This window comes from Rhinoderma darwinii, chromosome 3 (assembly GCF_050947455.1).
Source record: "Rhinoderma darwinii isolate aRhiDar2 chromosome 3, aRhiDar2.hap1, whole genome shotgun sequence".
NCBI classification, from domain to species: domain Eukaryota; kingdom Metazoa; phylum Chordata; class Amphibia; order Anura; family Rhinodermatidae; genus Rhinoderma; species Rhinoderma darwinii.
The window spans coordinates 200,929,695-200,951,401 of record NC_134689.1 but is presented as its reverse complement, the minus strand read 5'-3'; the positions used below and the strand labels follow the sequence as shown (position 1 = coordinate 200,951,401).

Here is a 21,707-nt window from a genome sequence, read left to right as displayed (position 1 = left end):
AGTGGACGTGAAATTTACAAATTTTCTTTTTTTTGCAGAAATTCTTCAGATTTAATTAATTTTTCTCTGTAACACAGAAGGTTTTACCAGAGAAACACAACTCAATATTTATTGCCCAGATTCTGCAGTTTTTAGAAATATCCCACGTCACCCTAGTATGCTAATGCACTGAAACACCGGCCTCAGAAGCAAAGGAGCACCTAGAGGATTTGGGGACCTTCTTTTTATTAGAATACATTTTAGGCACCATGTCAGATTTGAAGAGGTCTTGTGATGCCAAAACAAAGTAAACACCCCATAAAAGACCCCATTTTGGAAAATACACCCCACAAGAAATTCATCTAGGGGTCTAGTGAGCATTTTGAACCCACAGGTGTTTCATAGATTTTATTTGAATTTGGACGTGAAAATTAAAAATTTAAATTTTTTCCAATAACATGTTTTCCAATAAGATTGTTTTAGCTAAACTAAAACAATGTCAACAAGGAATAAAGAGGAAAAAGCCCCCTAAAATTTGTAAAGCACCTTCTCTGGAGTATGAAAATACCCCATATGTGGTGATAAACTGCTGTTTGGGCACACTGTAGGGCTCAGAAGGGAGTGAGCACCATTTGGCTTTTGGAGCGTGGATTTTGATTGGTAGCAGTTTTGTTTGGAGTTTTACCGGTATTTCAGTTTATAATGTAGGGGCATATTTAAGCTGGGCAGAGTTCATCAGGGGCATAGTCAGGTGGTATAATATTGGGGTTAGAAAAAACATTAAAATAATCCATAAATATTTGTTACGCTGTGAAGAATCCTTTCTGCCCAGGTCAGTGGCGTACTGATAAATGGTGTCTTTTCGTATCCCCCTTTTGGTCCACACTCTGCACCTTTGCAGTTTGGCGAATTTTGCTGGGAAAGTGTTATCCTGGTATAATACGGGCGCCCTCGCTTCCAGCAGATATTTTTGGGCCCTTCCTGATTCCCTAATTTTAAGGCCTTCATAAATCGCCTCTTGAAACAGAAGAAATGTTCCCCTCGGACCTGCACAACTGCATGTTTATTATTTCCTGACATATTGGAGCCTTAACTAATTTTATATTTTGATAGACTTAGTGATATGAGGGCTGTTTTTTTGCGGGACTAACGGTCGTTTTTATTGGTACCATTTTCGGGTAAATGCGAGTTTTTGATCACTTTTTATCCTATTTTTGGGAGGCAAGATGACCGAAAAACAGCAATTCCGGCATAGTTTTTTTTTATATATACAGTGTTCACCATGCGATATAAATTACATGATAACTTTATTCTGCGGGTCAGTACAATTCCGGCGATACCAAATTTATAGCACTTTATGTTTTACAACTTTTTGAACAATAAAATTAATTACTTTTGTAAAAAGAATGTATTTTTTTCTGTGGCCATGTTGTGAGAACCATAACTTTTAAAGTGTAGCTAAACATTTGACAAACTTATGTCATACTGACATGTCAGAAGTTTGGATAAGTGGGGGTCCGAGTACTGAGACCCCACCAATCGCTAGAACGAAGCAGCTGAAGCGCTCATGTGAGCACTCAGCCGCTTCGTGTCTGGCTTTTTCCGGAAGCGCTTCAGCAGCTTCGTTCTAGCGATTGGTGGGGTCTCAGTCCTCGGACCCCCACCTATCCAAACTTCTGACATGTCAGTATGACATGTCAGAAGTTTGTCAAACGTTTAGCTACACTTTCAATTTTTTAGTCGACAGAGCTGTATGAGGGCTTGTTTTTTGCGAGACGAGCTATAGTTTTTATAGGTATCATTTTTGGATACGTGCCACATTTTGATCACTTTCTATTCCAATTTTTGTTGGGCAAAGTGACCAAAAAACAGAAATTCTGGCATTGTTTTTTAAGTTTTATTTTACGCCGTTCATTGCGTGGAATAAATAACGTATTTTTATAGTTCAGGCCGTTACTGTCGCGGCGATACCAAATATGTATGGTTTATTTCTTTTTTTCAATAATAAAGGGCTTGGAAAACAGGGTGTTTGTGTTTAATTTTATTACTTGAAACTTTTATTATATTTTTTACAACTTTTTTAGTCCCTCTAGTTGGCTTAAAGGTCCAACTGTCAGGCTTTTTTTCTAATACATTGCAGGGCCTAATTGCCTTACGTAATGGCAGAGCAGGAGGCCATTGTTAGACCTCCTGTTGCCATAGCAGCAGTCAGCAGCCCTGCGATCGCAGGGCAGGGCTGCCGATCTGAATCCAACTACTAAGATGCAGCAATCGCTGCATCTAAGGGGTTAATGGCAGGGATCGGAGCTAGCTCCGGTTCCCGCCGTTACAGGTGGATGTCAGATGTAACATACAGAGATATACACCGCTGATGACGGCGGCTCAGCTCTTGAGCCGGCACCATCTTGCCGGCGGCTATGGAAGCCTTTTAGGCACGCCTCCGGACAGGGCCTGGAAGGCTTCCGTACCAGGTAGACCGGGAGGCCAGTATAAGGCCTCCGGTTGCCATTGCAGCCACCGGCACCATGGCAATTTCATTGCTGGGGTGCCGATGTGCTGAAAACCGCTTGAATGCAGCGATCGCTTTTGACAGCTGCATTTAAGGGGTCAATGGCGGGGATCGGAGCTAACTTCGGTCCCCGCCATTACACCAGGGTGTCAGTTGTAAGATACAGCTGACACCCAGAGATGGTGGCACCAATTCAGCTTCTGAGCCGGTGTCCACCATTTGTCATATGGATACTGCAAAATGCGGGAAGCACTGGCTTTCCATGACGTATCCATACACCAAATGTCGGGAAGGGGTTAAAAGGAAATGGAAAGAGTTTTCTATGCAACTCGTCATTGACAATGTCACTCATATCACTCATGTGCCTTCTTGTTCATGTTTGTCTTTTTTTCATCTGATTAAATGCTGTCATTGTTCTTATTAAGGCCTCGTTCACATTCATTCCGTCAGAGGAACAGATGAACGGAAAGTCAAATGGAAACCATAGTTTCTGTTTGCATTACCATTGATTTCAGTGGTAATGCTTCCGTTGCAAATGGTTTCCATTTGTTTCGCTTCCGTTTTTTTGTTTTTTTGCGGAAACAATAGCGTAGTCTCCTAGGCTACTGTTTCCTCTAAAAAAAATGGAAACCTTACAGAACAGAAACAAATGGAAACCATTTGCAACGGAACATTTGCAACGGACGCTGAAATGAATGGTAATGCAAACGGAAGCTATGGTTTCCATTTGGCTTTCCGTTCCTCTGACAGAATGGATGAACGGAAACCCTAAATGGAACCCGACGCTGATGTGAACGATGCCTACAATGGACAAAGAATATCTGAAACAAGCGCTATGCCTTCTCAGACTGCTAGAAATTTTAATTGTTGTTTTTAGTACCCAAGACTTAAAGGGGTTTTCCACCTTCTGACAACTGATGACCTATCCACCGGATAGGTCATCAGTGCATGATCTGCGGAGGTCCAACACCCGAATTCCGCACAGATCAGCTGGTCCGGTGCCTCTGTGCACCAGACAAATGCCGGGAGCACTTAGTTCCGGCCACGGAATAGCGGCCGAGCTGCAGTACTGTGAATAGTGAATAGGACCAGACCTGCAGTTCAGCAGCACGGCCACTATGCTATGTACGGAGCCAACTGCTTCCGGGCTCCGTACATAGAATTATGTGCCATAACATCCGGTGCCCGCAGGCCACCGGAGCGGCTTAATCGGTGCGGGGTCCGGGTGTTGGACCCGCACCGATGATATACTGATGACCTATCCGGTGGATAGGTTTTCAGTTGTCAGAAGGTAGACAAACCCTTTAAGTATCTTTAATGTCAAAGGGTTGTTATTTACTTTCTGTATCCTAAAAGTTGCATTCTGACACTTATTTCCATGCAACCAATACTCAACTACAGTCCATTTAATTTCCGCAGAAACAACCAACCACCGCCTTGAGATTTTTACGATTATGTAGAAACAGGAAAAATATATATCTCAGCTGTGTTCTCCATGCAGCCATTTCTCAGGACATTCTCTAACTTTGCAACAAATATTTCATTGCAAATTAGTCACCGGTGGTGATAATACTGGTGCACTGTCATGGTTATGTTGTATCATTACAGTACAGCTATACCTACACGGCACTAAAGTCCCTTCGTTTTGTCAACTTATGGTAGTTAACTACTTCCTGTCACAGCATTGACTATTTACGGCCTAACAGACTATGCCACTTACCACAAGAAATTAAATAACCATCCTCCTGTTCCTTCTAACAGCGTTCCCTCTGCTCCCTGTTTTTTTGCTATCAATATCAGCGGTGGCACTATGCCAGTAATAACCGAGCCAGTAGACATGTAAAAACCATGATTAACTCCTTTAATACTGATCATTGTTGGATAATCGCTACGATTGGGCTGTTAATTTGCAGGGTAACAGTCTGTTTAGAAATGATCGTACTAATAAGAAAGGTGGAGGGGTCTGCTTATATGACATAATTAGACAGTTTTAACCAATAGACTGGACAAGATATCAAAAATACAAGTTGGGGGTCACCTAGGTAACAGTGACCACAACATAATAAGGTTTTCATTTATCCTTCAATAAGATGTTTAGGAGCTACAAAAACACTAAACTTCAGGAAGGCCAATTTTCATGGGGAAGCTGGAAGCGAGAGAAATGGCAAATGGAGTAATGTGGATAAATCGAAGGTTATGCATTCTGGCAGAGGAAACAAATTCTACAATTATATTTTAAATACTAAAAACACTAGGTAAAACTGCTACTGAAAAAGGCTTAGGGATATTAGTTGACAGTAAACTTAAAGAGGCTCTGTCACCAGATTTTGCAACAACTATCTGCTATTGCAGCAGATCGGTGCTGCAATGTAGATTACAGTAACGTTTTTATTTTTAAAAAATGAGCATTTTTGGCCAAGTTGTGACCATTTTTGTATTTATGCAAATGCAGCTTGCAAAAGTACAACTGGGCGTGTTTACAGTAAAAGTCCAAGTGGGCGTGTATTATGTGTGTACATCGGGGCGTTTTTACTTCTTTTACTAGCTGGGCGTTAGGAATGGGAGTGTAAGATGCTGACGAATCAGCATCATCCACTTCTGTTCGTTACCACCCAGCTTCTGGCAGTGCAGACACACAGCGTGTTCTCGAGAGATCACGCTGTGACGTCACTCACTTCCTGCCCCAGGTCCTGCATCGTGTCGGCCACATCGGCACCAGAGGCTACAGTTGATTCTGCAGCAGCATCAGCGTTTGCAGGTAAGTAGCTACATCGACTTACCTGCAAACGCCGATGCTGCTGCAGAATCAACTGTAGCCTCTGGTGCCGATGTGTCCTCGCTCGTCCGACACGATGCAGGACCTGGGGCAGGAAGTGAGTGACGACACAGCGTGATCTCTCGAGAACACGCTGTGTCTGCACTGCCAGAAGCTGGGCGTTCTGAAGAGAAGTGGTTGATACTTCTCGTCAGAACGCCCAGCTAGTAAAAGTAGTAAACATGCCCAGATGTACGCACATAATACACGCACAGTTGGACTTTTACTTTAAACACGCCCAGTTGGACTTTAGCAAGCCTCATTTGCATAAATACAAAAATGGTCATAACTTGGCCAAAAATGCTCGTTTTTTAAAAATAAAAACGTTCCTCTTATCTACATTGCAGCGCCGATCTGCTGCAATAGCAGATAGGGGTTGCAAAATCTGGTGACAGAGCCTCTTTAACTAATAATATTTAACAAGTGCCAGGCAGCTGCAGCAAAGGCAATTACAATCATAAGATACATCAAAAGAACATGACTAGTCAGACCACATAGGATATTGTGTGCAATTTTGGGCACCTGTGTATAAGAAGGACATAGCTGAACTAGAACGGGTGACAAGGAGGGCAACCAAGGTAATTAAGGGAATGATTATTAAACTTGGGCTATTCAGTTTAGAAAAAAAGACGCCTTAGGGGGCCATCAAATTACAATGTATACATATTTAACTGGACAGTACAGAGATCTTTCTAATGATCTTTTTACACCTAGGCCTGTAACAAGGACAAGGGGGCATCCTCTATGTCTAGAGGAGAAAAGGTTTCACCATAATCATAGATGGCCATTCTTTACTGTGAGAGCAGTGAGACTATGGAACTCTCTGCCACAGGATGTTGTGATGGTTGTTACTTTAAATAAGTTCAAGAGCGGCCTTAACACCTTTGTTGAAAATTATTTTATTACAGGTTATGAGTATTAGATTCTGGAGATGGGACATTGATCCAGGGATTTATTCTGATTTCCATATTTGGCGTCGGGAAGGAGTTTTTCCCCTAACGAAGCAATTGGCATCAACCTCATGGGGGTTTCTGGCTTACTCTAGATCAAAGGTTTAAAGAGGCTCTGTCACCAGATTTTCAAACCCCTATCTCGTATTGCAGCAGATCGGCGCTGCAATGTAGATAACAGTAACGTTTTGTTTTTTTTCAAAAACGAGCATTTTTGGCCAAGTTATGAGCAATTTTATATTTATGCAAATGAGCCTTTCTTAAGTACAACTGGGCGTGTTTAAAGTTATGTCCAAGTGTATTGTGTGTGTACATCTGGGCGTTTTTACTTGTTTTACTAGCTGGGCGTTGTGAATGGAAGTGTATGATGCTGACGAATCAGCATCATCCACTTCTCTTCGTTACCACCCAGCTTCTGGCAGTGCACAGACACACAGCGTGTCCTCGCGAGATCACGCTGTGATGTCACTCACTTCCTCCCACAAGAACTTCATCGCGTCGGACGCTGTGTGTCTGTGAACTGCCAGAAGCTGGGTGGTAACGAAGAGAAGTGGATGATGCTGATTCGTCAGCATCATACACTTCTATTCACAACGCCCAGCTAGTAAAACAAGTAAACACGCCCAGATGTACATACACAATACACGCCTACTTGGACATAACTTTAAACACGCCCAGTTGTACTTAAGAAAGGCTCATTTGCATAAATATAAAAATGCTCATAACTTGGCCAAAAATGCTTTACACGTTACAGTTATCTACATTGCAGCGCCGATCTGCTGCAATAGGAGATAGGGGCTTGAAAATCTGGTGACAGAGCCTCTTTAACTATGCAACAATGGTACGGACAAATGAAGGGGGCTTATTTTTGTCACTTGCTTGGTAGCCCCAGCATTGGAGTTGACAGGTCTGATGGTTTTATATGGACAGCCTGGGGCCCAACAAAGGCTTCCAGGGCTTTCCTGATATAATACATGTTAGGTTATACCTTTGGTATGCATATTTTATATGCACATGCAGGAATCTAATGTCCCATAAAATTATAACATTGCATTATAGTTTTCAAAATAAGATAAAAGTAAAAGTCTCGTAATGAGATTTAAAATAACATTTACAAATCGAATTTGTTAATAAAAAATGACAAAGCTAAAAATTGAATAATCATAATTTTTTTTAATTAATGATTTTGATTGAATAAAATGAACAGTGTGAAAAAAACAAACATAGACCTATTTGATATCCTCAGATTTCTAACAAAAATATATCATGTTAATTGCGGTGAACTGTAAAAAATTATATAAAAACATCTATGGCAGAAATGCTTTTTTCATGCTTTTTGGTATTATAAAAAATTCCTAAATATTTTACTCTAACGTAAATGCACTTCAAAATAATATATTATAAATCTCCAAATCGTTTTTCAAAAAACAAGACCTTGAATAGCAAAATAAACTTGAAAATAGAAAGGTTATGGTTAAGAGAATGCCGGGAAATTCTTGGGGTCCTTAGGCCCAAAATTGTCTTGGTCCTTAAGGGGTTAAAGCTTACAAACTCACACAATGTTATATTCTGAAAATCAAAGCTACAAGAAAAATTGTAGGGAATGCCCCATTGGTTTTAAACTATTTCTGACCAGGAGGTGCTAAGGAATAACATTGATGAATCCTTTAAGCCAGCAGGTCCGACCAAATTGGAGCGTTCACAACTCGGAACAAAATGTCCTAACGGTTATGGGGCGGTACATATTAAACATTTGCCTCATCAGTGATTCCTGGATGTCATCAGGTTATTAAAAGCAACTTGCAGGGAGGTGTAGCCATGCATTCAGTGTATGGTGCATTTAAGGACATCTCAACATTGGTACTCTACATAGAGTAGATAAAAATAAACATATCCAGGAACAGAGAAATGGGTGAAAAGAAGAACGTGCAAAGCTACCGAAAAAAAACCTGAAAGCAATTATTTTTTTTAAATTTGGAATGCCATAGAAATCCAGAACATCTGTCGTCATAATGATCTAGGTTTCGAGTAGCTTAACACCATTTCAATTCCAAAATGTTGGAGCACCTGAAAATTAACACATATGAAGTGCTATTATACGTGCAATCTGTCTCTGAACTGCTGTGCTGTGGCACTGAATTTTTAATCAATTGGATCAGCATAAAAATGTGCGTTCTCATTGTATCCCTATGGAGAGAGGCTCATGTGTCCTGCGTTATTTGCATGTGTACAAAGAGCAATGAGCTAACGCACGGTCATTAGTGGTCTCAGGAAGTCACCCCGAGAGAGCCTGCACAGGTCTCCTTTGTAGTGCATATGCCTGGTGCACACAATGTCTCAGTAGGCATTTTAGTAGTAAAGTGAATTAAACATCTGAAGCCTCTTAGGATTCAGGTCAATGAGTTACGTGCAATTGGTCATCTCATTGTCCGCTTTACTGCATCGCTGGCTTTGTACCGGAGGAATTTCCTACATATTCTTTTTTTTTTTTGTGAAACATAGATACTCTGCTATGCTTATGGTTAAGGAACAAGATAAAATGTTATCTATATATACATAAAAGATGGACAAATTTCATATAGGCAGTATTTCTTTCCTATCTAAAAATGCAGTTTATGGAGTAAAAACCAGTGAATACAGCCCAGTGACCCCAGTCAGACCCCTAGTGTGCCTAATAGGATTGTGTTCTTTCCAAAAACTTTGTGATGTATCGTATAGGCTAAGGATTTACCATAGCAATAGGTCAATATAATGCATTATAAAAAAAAAAAAAAGAAGGGAAAGGACCACTGAATGCTTCTAACACTAGACGTTAACCATTGGTTTCAGGAATATAATTTTCTAAAAATAATGGTTGATTTTCAGTATATGTATATGATTTTTACATATGTATATTATGTATGTGTTGAAAATCAGCTACACATTAATTTTAGACTATATAAAACCGTGGGAAAACATTTCATAATGATACACAATAAGACAAGATAAATAAGACACTTTGTTATGGTCGTAGGGAGGAATTTGATCTATGGTTTGCAAGATGGACAGGTCAACTATGAAGTCGTCTAGTTTCCTAATACATGAGAAAGCATGGACTATTCTAGTACTGACAATGCTTGCGGTCGGTAAATAGTTATAGGCAGAAATAAAACTAAAATAAGGTATGCTGTATAACTTTACATTACCAAGGGTGTGTGGCTTAGAGGACATGGGTGTTATTGAACAACATGGTTTTCTTATTGCAATATACAGACATTTTTGGAATTAAGGCCATGAAAAAAGGATTAATTTATTCATTTTAGGTTAAAGTAAATTAAGTCGCTTTACAAAATGTAAATAAAAAAGGCTATGCCAGTAAATGGTCCTGAAATCTATCTTAATTTACGCTGGCCATAGATGTGCCGACTTTGGACCTGTATCCTTTTAGGGCACTTTCACATGGCTGTATTTTGTATCAGTATCTGTAAACCAAAACCAGGAGTTGAGAATAAACAGAAAAAGTGTGTTTCAACCAATTCTGGTTTTGGCTTATAATTACTGATGCAAAATACTGCCGTATGGAAGTGGCCTAAGGGTATGGCCAACAGTATCTCCACGGCTCAACAAAAGTGCAGCCAAAAAACACGCCAGTGCACGTTTTGAAAAATCCCCAGACCCCAAAAATGCTAAAGAAAGTGGCAAAAAACAAAATGCCAAAATACTGTGTATGTAGGCATTTCACCCTAGACGTAAAGCTAAATTCTGCAACAAAAAAGTGCAAAAAAAAATTGCCACCAAAAATGTGTCAAAATGCGGTGGGTGATAAATAGGTGGGATGCAGGAAGAGTCACGTCCAGAATGATCTCTCTCGGAGGGGATGGATACCTTCCAATAAGTTGTAACAGCATTGCCACCAGGAAGCCTGCTATTTAGGGAGCAGAAGACCGTTCCATTCATAGCAGAAGCTGCAAAGTAATGATGGCTGAAGGCAGCAGATCCATGGAACAGACGCACTCGTTCAACACACAACTATTGTCTCACATGGACATGCAGGATTACATGCGGACAGTTTCTAAAAACTTCAAACTGATGTACACGTTATTTTTTTCTGCTGAAAATATGGCTATTATAAAACAGTCCACCACATTGAGAATACGAATCATTTACAGCAGCAAGCTCTCATAGGATGAGACGAATTACAATGACCTCATCTTGTGGATAAAGTTGCTAAGAGACAAATGGGATATTCCTTTAAAACAGGCTTTCATGGTTCATGGTTACATTTATCCCTCAAAAGTCAATAGGCAGAGACAGTGCCCTGGCAAATGAAAAGCTGTGAATAGAAAGAGTAAAAAGAGGGGGAAAAAAGCAATTTCCTCCATCTATGCTGCATAGGAAATCAAGTATATCTTGAGGGAAATTGTAGCCTAAAATCTCAGAGTCAGGACTGTGGTACTTTTTAATAGACAAAGTTTTAGGGTATGTTCACACGGCCTATTTACGGACGTAATTCGGGCATTTTTGCCCCGAATTACATCTGAAAATAGCGCCTCAATAGCGCTGACAAACATCTGCCCATTGAAAGCAATGGGCAGACGTTTGTCTGTTCACACGAGGCGTATATTTACGCGCCGCTGTCAAATGACGGCGCGTAAATAGACGCCCGCGTCAAAGAAGTGACCTGTCACTTCTTTGGCCGTAATTGGAGCCGTTATTCATTGACTCCAATGAATAGCAGCGCTAATTACGGCCGTAATGGACGCGGCGTTCAAGCGCCTGCACATGCCGGTACGGCTGAAATTACGGGGATGTTTTCAGGCTGAAACATCCCCGTAATTTCAGCCGTAACGGACGCCCTCGTGTGAACATACCCTTAGGTTCACTAGAAAAGGCATTATAGGTCACTGGAATAGCAATCCACTTGAGATTTAAAGACGTATAATACACATGAGAAGAAATATACATAATACAATTTAAGTTAAAAAAGAAAAGCCACAAAAATATTGAAAATGCTCGTTTTCCTAGGGCTAACTTTTCAAGTGTGTATTTACATTGGTATTTCACTATATAGTTAAGATTTTCTAAATGTATTGTGCTGCCCCAATTTTATTATTATTACAATTCACGGATAGTGACTAAGAGTAAAATTATATTTTTTTATTGGATATCTCACTAAAATCCAGGGTACAATCACCCCGGTGCAAAAACCAATGTGCTCAAAAAACATATAACAAGAAAAAAAAATTTGTGAATACTATGAGGAGGTGATTGTACCCCTGATTTTAGCGAGATATACAATAAAAATATAATTTTACTCAGTCACGATCAGTGAATTGTGTTTTTACATCGCCGTTTTTGTGTAAATTTTTGTTATCTTGGCAAGACTGTGTAAAAACCGTGACAAAAAACAACTCCCATAAATACACCCTAAGGGTATGTTCACCTGGCGGAATTGAAGTGAATGGGAGGAGAAATCTTTCTGCCGACGGCAAGAATAATTCTGTGGCAGATTTTGCGGTGGGACCCGCAAAGCAAAATCCGCCATGTAGGCCGACCCTAAAAATCCCAGGCCTCAAATATCAGCGGTGCAAGTATTTTTTAATGACTTTAGATTTCATAATATCGTAAATTAAGTTGGGTTGTAGGAAATTCTGATTAAAAGGAGTGGTCTCATGAAGCCAATCCCTTTTCAAAAAGAAGCTGGCTTCTATCACTTCCCAGCGATCAGCTGTTATCTCCAGGGGAAGCTGTGACCAGCCATTAGAGTGGAGCTGGTTCCTACCCACGCCAAGTTCATTTGTAGGCCTAGGCTGAAGAGAGAGGTAAGTCTTTAAGCTAGGGACCCATCTGTGGAGGTCGCCATGCCATGGCAGGTGGGCTCACACAATTTGATCAAACTGTGCCTTGATATAAGAGTAATTTAATATGAAATAACCCCTATTTTCACAGTTTGTTAATATCTTAGGGCTTACATAGTGCTGCTACATCTCTGTTTGCCAGTCATTCAAATGAATGGCCATGAACGGAATGCAAGGATGCGCGCAGAGTTTGCCAGAGCGGCTCTTAGTTCTGGCACTTGGGTGGTCCAAATCCATCCTTTATACCTGAACACACAGATTTACGATTTTTACCAATTGCTACATAATTTTCTAGATTTTGAGTATTTCGATTTGGTCAGTTTCCTTTCAATAATTCACAGTGTATCAAGTAAACTACATATTCTATTGAGTTATATCAAGAAAATAATTTTTCCTTCAAATTAGATGGTCATTTTGAATTCCTAATATGTCACTTAACCTGTAGCTCAGCACTGGTTACACGTGCCACACATCCCAGCATGACTTGCATTGCTGGCCATGCTGAGCAGATGAAATGCATGGAGAGGAATACAATCGGCCAATAACTGCGTCTGTGCAGTTGAATACCAGCTTCTTTTTTTTTTCTACTGCCAACACTTGGCCCCAGGGGACCCAAGGTGATGAGGGCAAAGAAAGGGTGTTTCATTGACAAAATTTTTTTGCCGAATTTTCATTCTTTTTAAAGTTTCATATTTGTCCAAAATTGGAGGCTCAGTTAAATGTAACATATTGTAAATAAATAGAAAAAAAATTAAAGAAAAAAGAGCGACCAACATCAACAAATTCTAGCTTCTAACACAAGTGGTTTCATTTTCTGTTTAGCCATTTAGGGTATGTTCTCACGAGCCTGAAACACTGCGGAATAAAAATTCCGCACAGAATCCGTGCATAAATGGACCTGCGGTGCTAGTTGTAAACACGCAGCATGTCAAATTATGTAGCATAAAGGCCGTACTTTTGTTGCCAATTTCTCCAATGAGTACAATAGGGAGGTCAAAAGCTCCAACAAGGTTCCAAAAAAACAAAAACCTCACCTTTCCTGGCGCTCCCATAGCAACGCGTGTCTGCCCTTCTGGCTGTTCTGTGTACAGCCGACCGCATGTGATGACCCTGCAGCGGTCACATGTGAATCACAGGCTGTAGCTATCACATGTGACAAAACAAAAAGCATATAGGAGAGTAGGGACGCATTGCTATGGCAAAACCAGAGGAGGAGAGTATAGGCTTTTTTTTTCTGATCAGCCATTTTCCGCAGTGGTCAAGCCGGTCGAATATTGGCCCAAATCACAGCACCATTTAGCGCAAATATTTTGCTGGATTTTCCTTCGGGTTCTGGATCGTATACACTGCGGACATTTCCATGGGAACATACCCTAAGGGTCAGGGAAAACCAATACTAATTATGTATATTTTTTACAAAAATAAATAAGCAAAACTGGTGCCATGATAGCTAGAGGTCCTGACAAAGTCATATTTCTCCTTTTAGCACTGGTGGGAATGAATGAGAGGTATCTAAGGTCAAGGCCCAGTAACCACCGGTGAAACCTACTCTACCCACACTAATTAGAAATATGCAGAATAATTAGTAAAAGCTCATTTTCAAAGGCTATTGTGGTTTAATATAGAGGCACAGTACAAAGACCTGTTACTAGGGGTTGTACTCAAATCTCTTGGGACTGCTGCCCATTGACCGGAGAAAAATGGAACAAGAAAAATGTCAAATTAAACACTAGGGACTGAACATTCCAGAAACATTACCAGACCTTTCCATATGTACAGGAGTAACACTATACACAGCCAATGTCTAGTTAATACGCCAGTGAAACCTGAGCGGCCTATTTACGAGCCCTGGCACACCTTTTGTTCACCTTTCCCGTATCATCCTAGTCCTTAGCTTTCAGCCTATTGTTCAGCATGAAATCAAACGCACAGTCACCATCACCCTCTCTTGTGTGTTAAAACGAGACAAATTTTCAAGACACTTCAGTCTGCCTGCAGGTTTAACAAGTTCTTGGTTTCTTCAACCAATCATTTTAAAAAATAACTTCGCTTGACAATGCCTGTTACATCATGTATGCTAGTTACTTTCAGAAAGCTGCTCCAGGTAAACTAGCCTGCCAGGAAATCGCCTGTTTTCATTACCTCCCAAAACAGGTTATATTTAAATAAAATCAATAAAAATAAAAAAACACAATAAAAAAAGCCCACAACATAATACATAACAAACAAGATCAGTCAAAATAAATCAAAGTGATCTGACCATAATATACATAAAACACAAATATAATACACATAAACCTCAAAAATAGTATGTATATACAGTACAGAATTAGCATTTCAAGGGTTACGTTCATAAGGAGTAGGCATATTAAAGCTTATCACTTGTCTTGGGAGAACCTCTCTGATTTCCAAGGGCTGTCCCTTGTAAAGATTGCGGATTTAAAAAGATTTTAAAATAACAGACACTTCTGATCTGATCTGATTGACTATGTGATGCGGCTGGTGTACAGAAAGAAATGTGGAAGTAGGATTAAAGAATGTACAGGCTGAAACATCTCATCCATACATTTCCTTTCTATAAGCCATATGAGGTCGTATGGATGTCATCTATGAGCCAGAGCGAAAATCAGCTAATAAACCACATTTCTTGTTCTGGCAGACGTGGTCTGTCCATATATTAAGACTGACAGCCATTCATTTCATTAGCTACATGTAATACTACATTTACCCAGTAGTGGCCGCATCTTTCCCAGATGTTTGCCAGGGGTCGTCTGTGATAAAGACAAGCCCTTTAAAGGGAACCTGTCACCTGCCTGGACAAAACAGGGAAGGGTATCGGACCATACATGACGGACGCATGCACGATATCCCAGACAAAATTTCAACGCGGGTCAGATTTCCGTGGTGGCGGGCATAAGAAGAGAAACGAACGAGATTGCTGGATTATTACCATAAAAGGCACAACATTTTTGCAGACCATTATTTACTGTCCTCGGAGTTTAGAAGAGGGGATAACAGCAATGACCTTTTGACAGCAGTGGCCAGTGAGGGGTGAGTAGAGTTCAATAGGCGAAATGCTGGTGACAAGTTCCCTTTAAAGAGGCTCTGTCACCAGATTTTGCAACCCCTATCCGCTATTGCAGCAGATAGGCGCTGCAATGTAGATTACAGTAACGTTTTTATTTTTAAAAAACGAGCATTTTTGGCCAAGTTATGACCATTTTCGTATTTATGCAAATGAGGCTTGCAAAAGTACAACTGGGCGTGTTGAAAAGTAAAAGTACAACTGGGCGTGTATTATGTGCGTACATCGGGGCGTGTTTACTACTTTTACTAGCTGGGCGTTGTGTATAGAAGTGTCATCCACTTCTCTTCACAACGCCCAGCTTCTGGCAGTGCAGACACAGCCGTGTTCTCCAGAGATCACGCTGTGACGTCACTCACAGGTCCTGCATCGTGTCGGCACCAGAGGCTACAGATGATTCTGCAGCAGCATCGGCGTTTGCAGGTAAGTCGATGTAGCTACTTACCTGCAAATGCTGATGCTGCTGCAGAATCAACTGTAGCCTCTGGTGCCGACACGATGCAGGACCTGTGAGTGACGTCACAGATCTGCACTGCCAGAAGCTGGGCGTTGTGAAGAGAAGTGGATGATACTTCTATGCACAACGCCCAGCTAGTAAAAGTAGTAAACACGCCCCGATGTACGCACATAATACACGCCCAGTTGTACTTTTACTTTTAAACACGCCCAGTTGTACTTTTGCAAGCCTCATTTGCATAAATACAAAAATGGTCATAACTTGGCCAAAAATGCTCGTTTTTTAAAAATAAAAACGTTACTGTAATCTACATTGCAGCGCCTATCTGCTGCAATAGCAGATAGGGGTTGCAAAATCTGGTGACAGAGCCTCTTTAAGAATCTAGTGCTTAAATATTTTAACAAAGAGAAGCAAAAGTCTGTATGTGATCTGTAGATAGATTGTGGTCAACGAAAAAACACACGTTGGCAAACTTCCTAAATCAAGGGGAACTCTGTGATCCAAATACTGTCATTATCATAATAATAAAACCGTGTAATAAAATAGATTAATAAAAAAATAAAGAAAATACAGTAACATTTCTTTCACCCTACATCAAGAGAACCTGATAGGTGCAGGATTATCAAATATTCAAGGCAATTGAATGGTCATAGAAAGGTACATAATGTTTACTAGGAGAGTGCAAAACCTTTAGGAACAAAACCCAAAGTAAAATCTAAAATTACTATAAATTTTTTTTTTTTAATCAAAGAGATTTCCCGCTATGTATTCTGTTCTTGAGAAATTCCACATTATATTTCAGGCAACAAGTCATCGATTATTATACTTTATAGCTTGTTGGAATTTTACTGTATTTTTTATGCCATGTGTTCAACAACAGCAAGAATACCAACAAAACTAGATATATTGATTAAAGTTATGATAATAATGTTACATCTTGTTTTCAGCTACCAGGAGCAAAAATCCTTTAAAGGCTTTTTCTTCGTTTGCAGTCATCCAAGCAAAACAATCTATTTATAAGATTTAAAGTGTAGCTAAATGTTTGACAAACTTCTGACATGTCATTATGACATGTCAGAAGTTTGGATTGGTGGGGGTCCGGGCACTGAGGCCCCCACCAATCGCTAGAACGAAGCAGCTCAGCCGCTTCGTGTCTGCTCGGCTTTTTCCGGAAAGCCGATGTATCGGAGTGCGGGCTCATAGATTTTCTATTGAGTCCGTACACGATACATTTATTTCCGGAAACAGCCGAACAGACACGAAGCGGCTGAGCACTCACACGAGCGCTTCAGCTGCTTCGTTCTAGTGATTGGTGGGGGCCTCAGTGCTCGGACCCCCACCAATCCATACTTCTGACATGTCGCTATGACACACGTTTAGTCAAACGTTTAGCTACACTTTAATCTATTGACACATATAAAAAGCTTCTTTATATGGCAGGGTCTCCTACCTTGTTGTAGTACTGCACTTGTACAGAATGCCAGTGTCCATCACTCACGCCTCCTTCAATGTAGGGGCCGACTGTAGTAGTGCTTTCTCCTGTAACAATGAAACATATAACAAACTTCTGTTTTCAATGAAAATCTCAACCACACTTTCACATGTCAGATGTCTTCAGTTACACAATAACCATTTATGTTTCCCCATAATAGGACACTGTTTAGACAGAACATGGCAACAGTCACTATGGCAACCCATGATCGTTCCAATATTCAAATGTGCTATTTTCTATCTATGCAAACACAGTAGGTAATAAAACGAATACGGTGAATTGGCAGATTGCTATGGGAAACATCTGCATTGATCAATTGCACTACTTTCCATGAAACGGTTCCTCTGTATAGAAACCTAAAGGTGCCAATTCACTACGGTATTGATTCCATCAAAACAATGGATCCCTTACACAACGGTGACAAACAGAAACCATTTGCACCGGATCTGTCACCATTGAAATCAATGGTAATGCAAACGGAAACCTATGATTTCCATTTGTTTCAGTTTGGATTCCGTTCATGGGTTCCCGATGGAAAGGTGCGACGGAACCCATGAATGGAGCCCCGACACAGATGTGAACGCAGCCTAACCTGAAAGCAATGTGATTTTCTATTAACACTTTCATTTTATAACCATAAACAGACACACACTCATCTGTAGGGGATACATATACTGGTTAAAAAAAGGTTAGAGAAACAATAAGAAGAAAAGTTCCATCCGCACGCCACATAATGTCCTGTAGAGATTGCCCAATTCAAATAGTTTAACACTACGTTCTGCAGGTTAACAACTGCCGCAAAATAAACATTTACCGAGCCTTAAAAAAACAGTAAATAAAGGCAAGGCTTTCTGAAAGTCACACACATTCAGCACTGACACACTTAGATAATGCACTAGTCTGACATACATATAATATTCAGTAGAAATACATATGATCTCCCCTTCCCTCTCCCTCCCCCCAACTTATTCAAACTTCTCCTCCCTCTATCCAGGGCACAATCCTCCTCTATATTTCCATCTTTTTACTCCACATTTCTAGTATAATTTCTTGTTCCACCCAATGATAATATCAAGTTATCTTGTCTCACGCTTCCCAGCACAGATCTATCCAGTGCTCTCACAAATTCCATTGAAGCCAACCCTGGGTGGTCTATCCATTTGCCCCAGAGCCTTTCATTTAAAGTATTCCCCTTTCTCCAGCAGTATCGTTGTGTTAATGGAGCGTGTTAATTCCATGAAGGAAGGAGGAGTTTTTTTGTAGCCAATATTTAGCAATTTGTTTTGTTGTATGGTAGAGAATTTTCGCTATTGCCATTTTCTCCGTGTCCCTTCTAACTCCCCCACACATCCCAACAGCCCCACTCTTGACAATCCTGGAACCCTAACTCCATATACCTTCTTTATAAGAGCCATCACCTCTTTCCAGAACTCCCCCAGTTAATGACAGGTCCAGAACATATGGCTTAGGTCTGCCACCTCATCTGAGTACATTGGACACTTCGCATCTCCTCGTAGGTCCATGCGCCATAAAACTTCTGGGGTTCTGTAGACCCCGTGTAGCAAAAATAGTTGGGACTTTCTCTGCGTCACATTGAAGGATAAGACTCCAGGTGATGCCAGGGCCTCCCCCCACAGTTCTGTCCTAGAGTCCAACATCCATTTCCTACTTTGTCTTGACTACTTCCATCTGATCTCCCAATAACCCTGATAAGATGTCTTGATATACTAGGGATTCCCGAGATGCCAATCTTGAGGTTGACTGATCGTGTTTGAGCCTGGGCGGCATGTCTCAGTTGGAGATATTAATAAAACAGAATATTCTGCAACCAAAACTCTTCCATTATCTCTTAAAAGGATTTAAAGACTCCATCCTGATATAGCTGCCCAATATATTGTATCCCTTTTTCCTCCAAAGTTCGAAACCCTTCCAGTTGGCGAAATTCCCACAAATAGGGATTGTCCCAGGATTGGCATATATTCAGTACAAGTTGGTATACCTAGTAGTTGTTTGCATAGCCACCATACTTTATATAGGAGGAGGTGGGTTGGTCTGCCCGTCGCCTCAGTTTACATTTCTCCAAGGCTTTCAACGGGGGAGATCCGTGTCCCAGGAAGGTAAACAGCTGCTTATTGGAGTCCCCTTTCAAATCGCCTTGTCATCCCTTTATATGTTGCAGTTGTGCCGCCAGGAAATAGACCCAGGCATTCGGCAAGGCAAGACCACCTTCCTCCTTTGACAATTGCAACTTTTCTAATTTAATGCGAGGTATATCCTTTTTCCAAACAAGGTCTTTAAATAGAGCGTGATTCCTGCAGAACCAATATTTAGGTATCCATACCGGTGTATTATCTATTAAGTATAATATTTCAGCAATAGCACCATTTTAATTAGATTTGTCCATCCTAACAATTGAATCCACACTTCTTCTACCTTCTTCCTAAGCATGACTAACAATGGTTGTATATTCATTGAAACATAACCCCCTACTTTCCTGGTCACCCTGATACCCAGTTATTTGATCTCCTCCACACATGGTGTCGCCATCCCCTCAACTAGGACGGGGCCTTCCCTGGGAGTCAGAGGAAGTAGAGCAGACTTTAAAAAAGAAGGACAAAAGGAAGTTCCACAGCACATCCATAAAATATATAAAGAGCTTTATTTGGTCATCCTTAAAAAAAAATATGTATTTTTAAGGATGAACGAATAAAGCTCTTTTTTTATTTTATTTTATGGATGTGCTGAGGAACTTCCTTTTGTCCTTTTTAGGAATCTCTTGCCAGCCTGCAAGCCACCTCTTCGCTGCACTCCATAGAGGAACTACAGATTCCAGATCGAACATATTGGGTGAGCACACTGTGGCTTTTTTGCTACCTTTTTTTCTCTTTTCCATTAGAGCAGACTTTGTCCAGTTTATAGTCAGTCCGGAGAACTGTCCAAATTGACAAATTATTCTCATGGTGCTGGGATAGATGTGTCCATCTTCCCGAGGAACAGCAGAATATCGTCCGCATACAAAGCTACTCGTTCATCCAATGCACCATATTGAAATCCCATCACCTCTGTACTGCCTCGAATCTTACATGCAAGCGGTTCTATTGCCAGGGTGAACAACAGGGGCAATAGCAGACACCCCTGCCGAGTCCCCCTGCTCAAGGAGAAACTGTCAGAGAACTATTTGTCTAATTCGGGCCATCGGGGCCACATAAAGTAGCTTCACCCACTTAACGAACCGCGACCCAAATCCCATTATCTCCAGAACAACCCACAGATATGTCCCCATTCCACACTGTCAAATGGCTTTGCTGTGTCCAAGGAAATAACTGGCCTAACCTTGAAGTCATCCGGGGCTGCCTGGAGATTCAGGAACATTCGTCTCAAGTTCACCGCCGTAGGCTCCGGGGGCATGAACCCAAATTGATCTGTGTGTACTACTGACGGAACTACCTTTGCTAACACTTTATTGTCCGTCATTAACAGCGATATAGGGCGGTATGCTTCTGGTTGGGTTATGTCCTTTCCCTCCTTAGGCAATACTACAATGATTGCTTCCGATAGAGACTCAGGTAGCCTACCCCTACCAAAACGGTCCATAAACATCTCCAACATATGAGGTAGGAGTTCCTCTCCACATTCTTTATATACCTCTCCTGAAATACCGTCTATACCGGGTGCTTTTTCATTGGCCATTCCACCAATAGCCTGTTGAAACTCTTCAAGAGTAAGAGGGGACTCTAAAGAGTTCCTATCTTCCAGACTCAGGCATGGTATAGTAATTTCATCCAAGTAACTGGTTAGCTGCTGTTTTGAATAGATCCAAAGGGAGACAAGGCAGCACATCCAAAAATAAAGGGAAGTTATTCACACAAAAATGCGACGTTTCAGTCCAGCAGGACCTTTCTCAAGCAAGTAGAAAGGTCCTGCTGGTCTGAAACGTCGCATTTTTGGGTGAATAACTTCCCTTTATTTTTGGATGTTCTGCCTTGTCTCTTCTTTGGAAATTGCTAAGGGACTTTTTAATCAAGTCCTGTTGAGACCTGCACCCTATATCTTATATTTTTCTAGTGCTGTGTTTTGCCGCTGTTTTGAATAGTTCACTCGAGAACTGTATAACTTCATATTTAAGTTTTGAAATATCCGTAAGATCTCAGAGGTCGTAGTGACCAATCCACCTCTGTAATCCCTGAGCCTGTGCACAAAAGGCGTATCGCTCTGAGCCATTCTAGCAAGACATCTCCCAGTAATTTCTCCTTCTACATAAAATTGTTTTTTGAGAAATAATCTCTTACTAGCGGCCTATGCCAACAGGTGGGCGCTCAATTGATTTTGGGCATCCTTCCAGTTAGCCAAAGAATTCTCAGTAATATGGTGGGTTTCCGTCTCCTTGAGCCTAGTACGCAGAGCCTAGCCCAATTGCCGAGACTTATTTTTAATGGCTGTAATTTCTCTAATAAATGTCCCAGTCAAGAAGGCTTTCATAGCCTCCCAAATTACATTCGGAGGTGCCGTCCCCACATTAAATAGAAAACATTCTTTGAACTGAGATATCATGTTACCAGGGCCAATTAGGGTTAGCCAGAAGG

General features: G+C 40.9%; 1 protein-coding gene across 3 annotated transcripts in view; it reads right to left on the bottom strand.

Moving 5' to 3' along the window:
* The window catches only part of CELSR1 (cadherin EGF LAG seven-pass G-type receptor 1), a 142,833-nt gene that overhangs the window by 56,650 nt on the left and 64,476 nt on the right, over positions 1 to 21,707 (bottom strand). For all 3 annotated transcript variants that reach the window (XM_075857228.1, XM_075857229.1, XM_075857230.1), the window contains exon 5: positions 17,083 to 17,171. In XM_075857228.1, the coding sequence (XP_075713343.1) occupies positions 17,083 to 17,171 (89 nt within the window). The remainder of the gene's footprint in view (positions 1 to 17,082; positions 17,172 to 21,707) is intronic.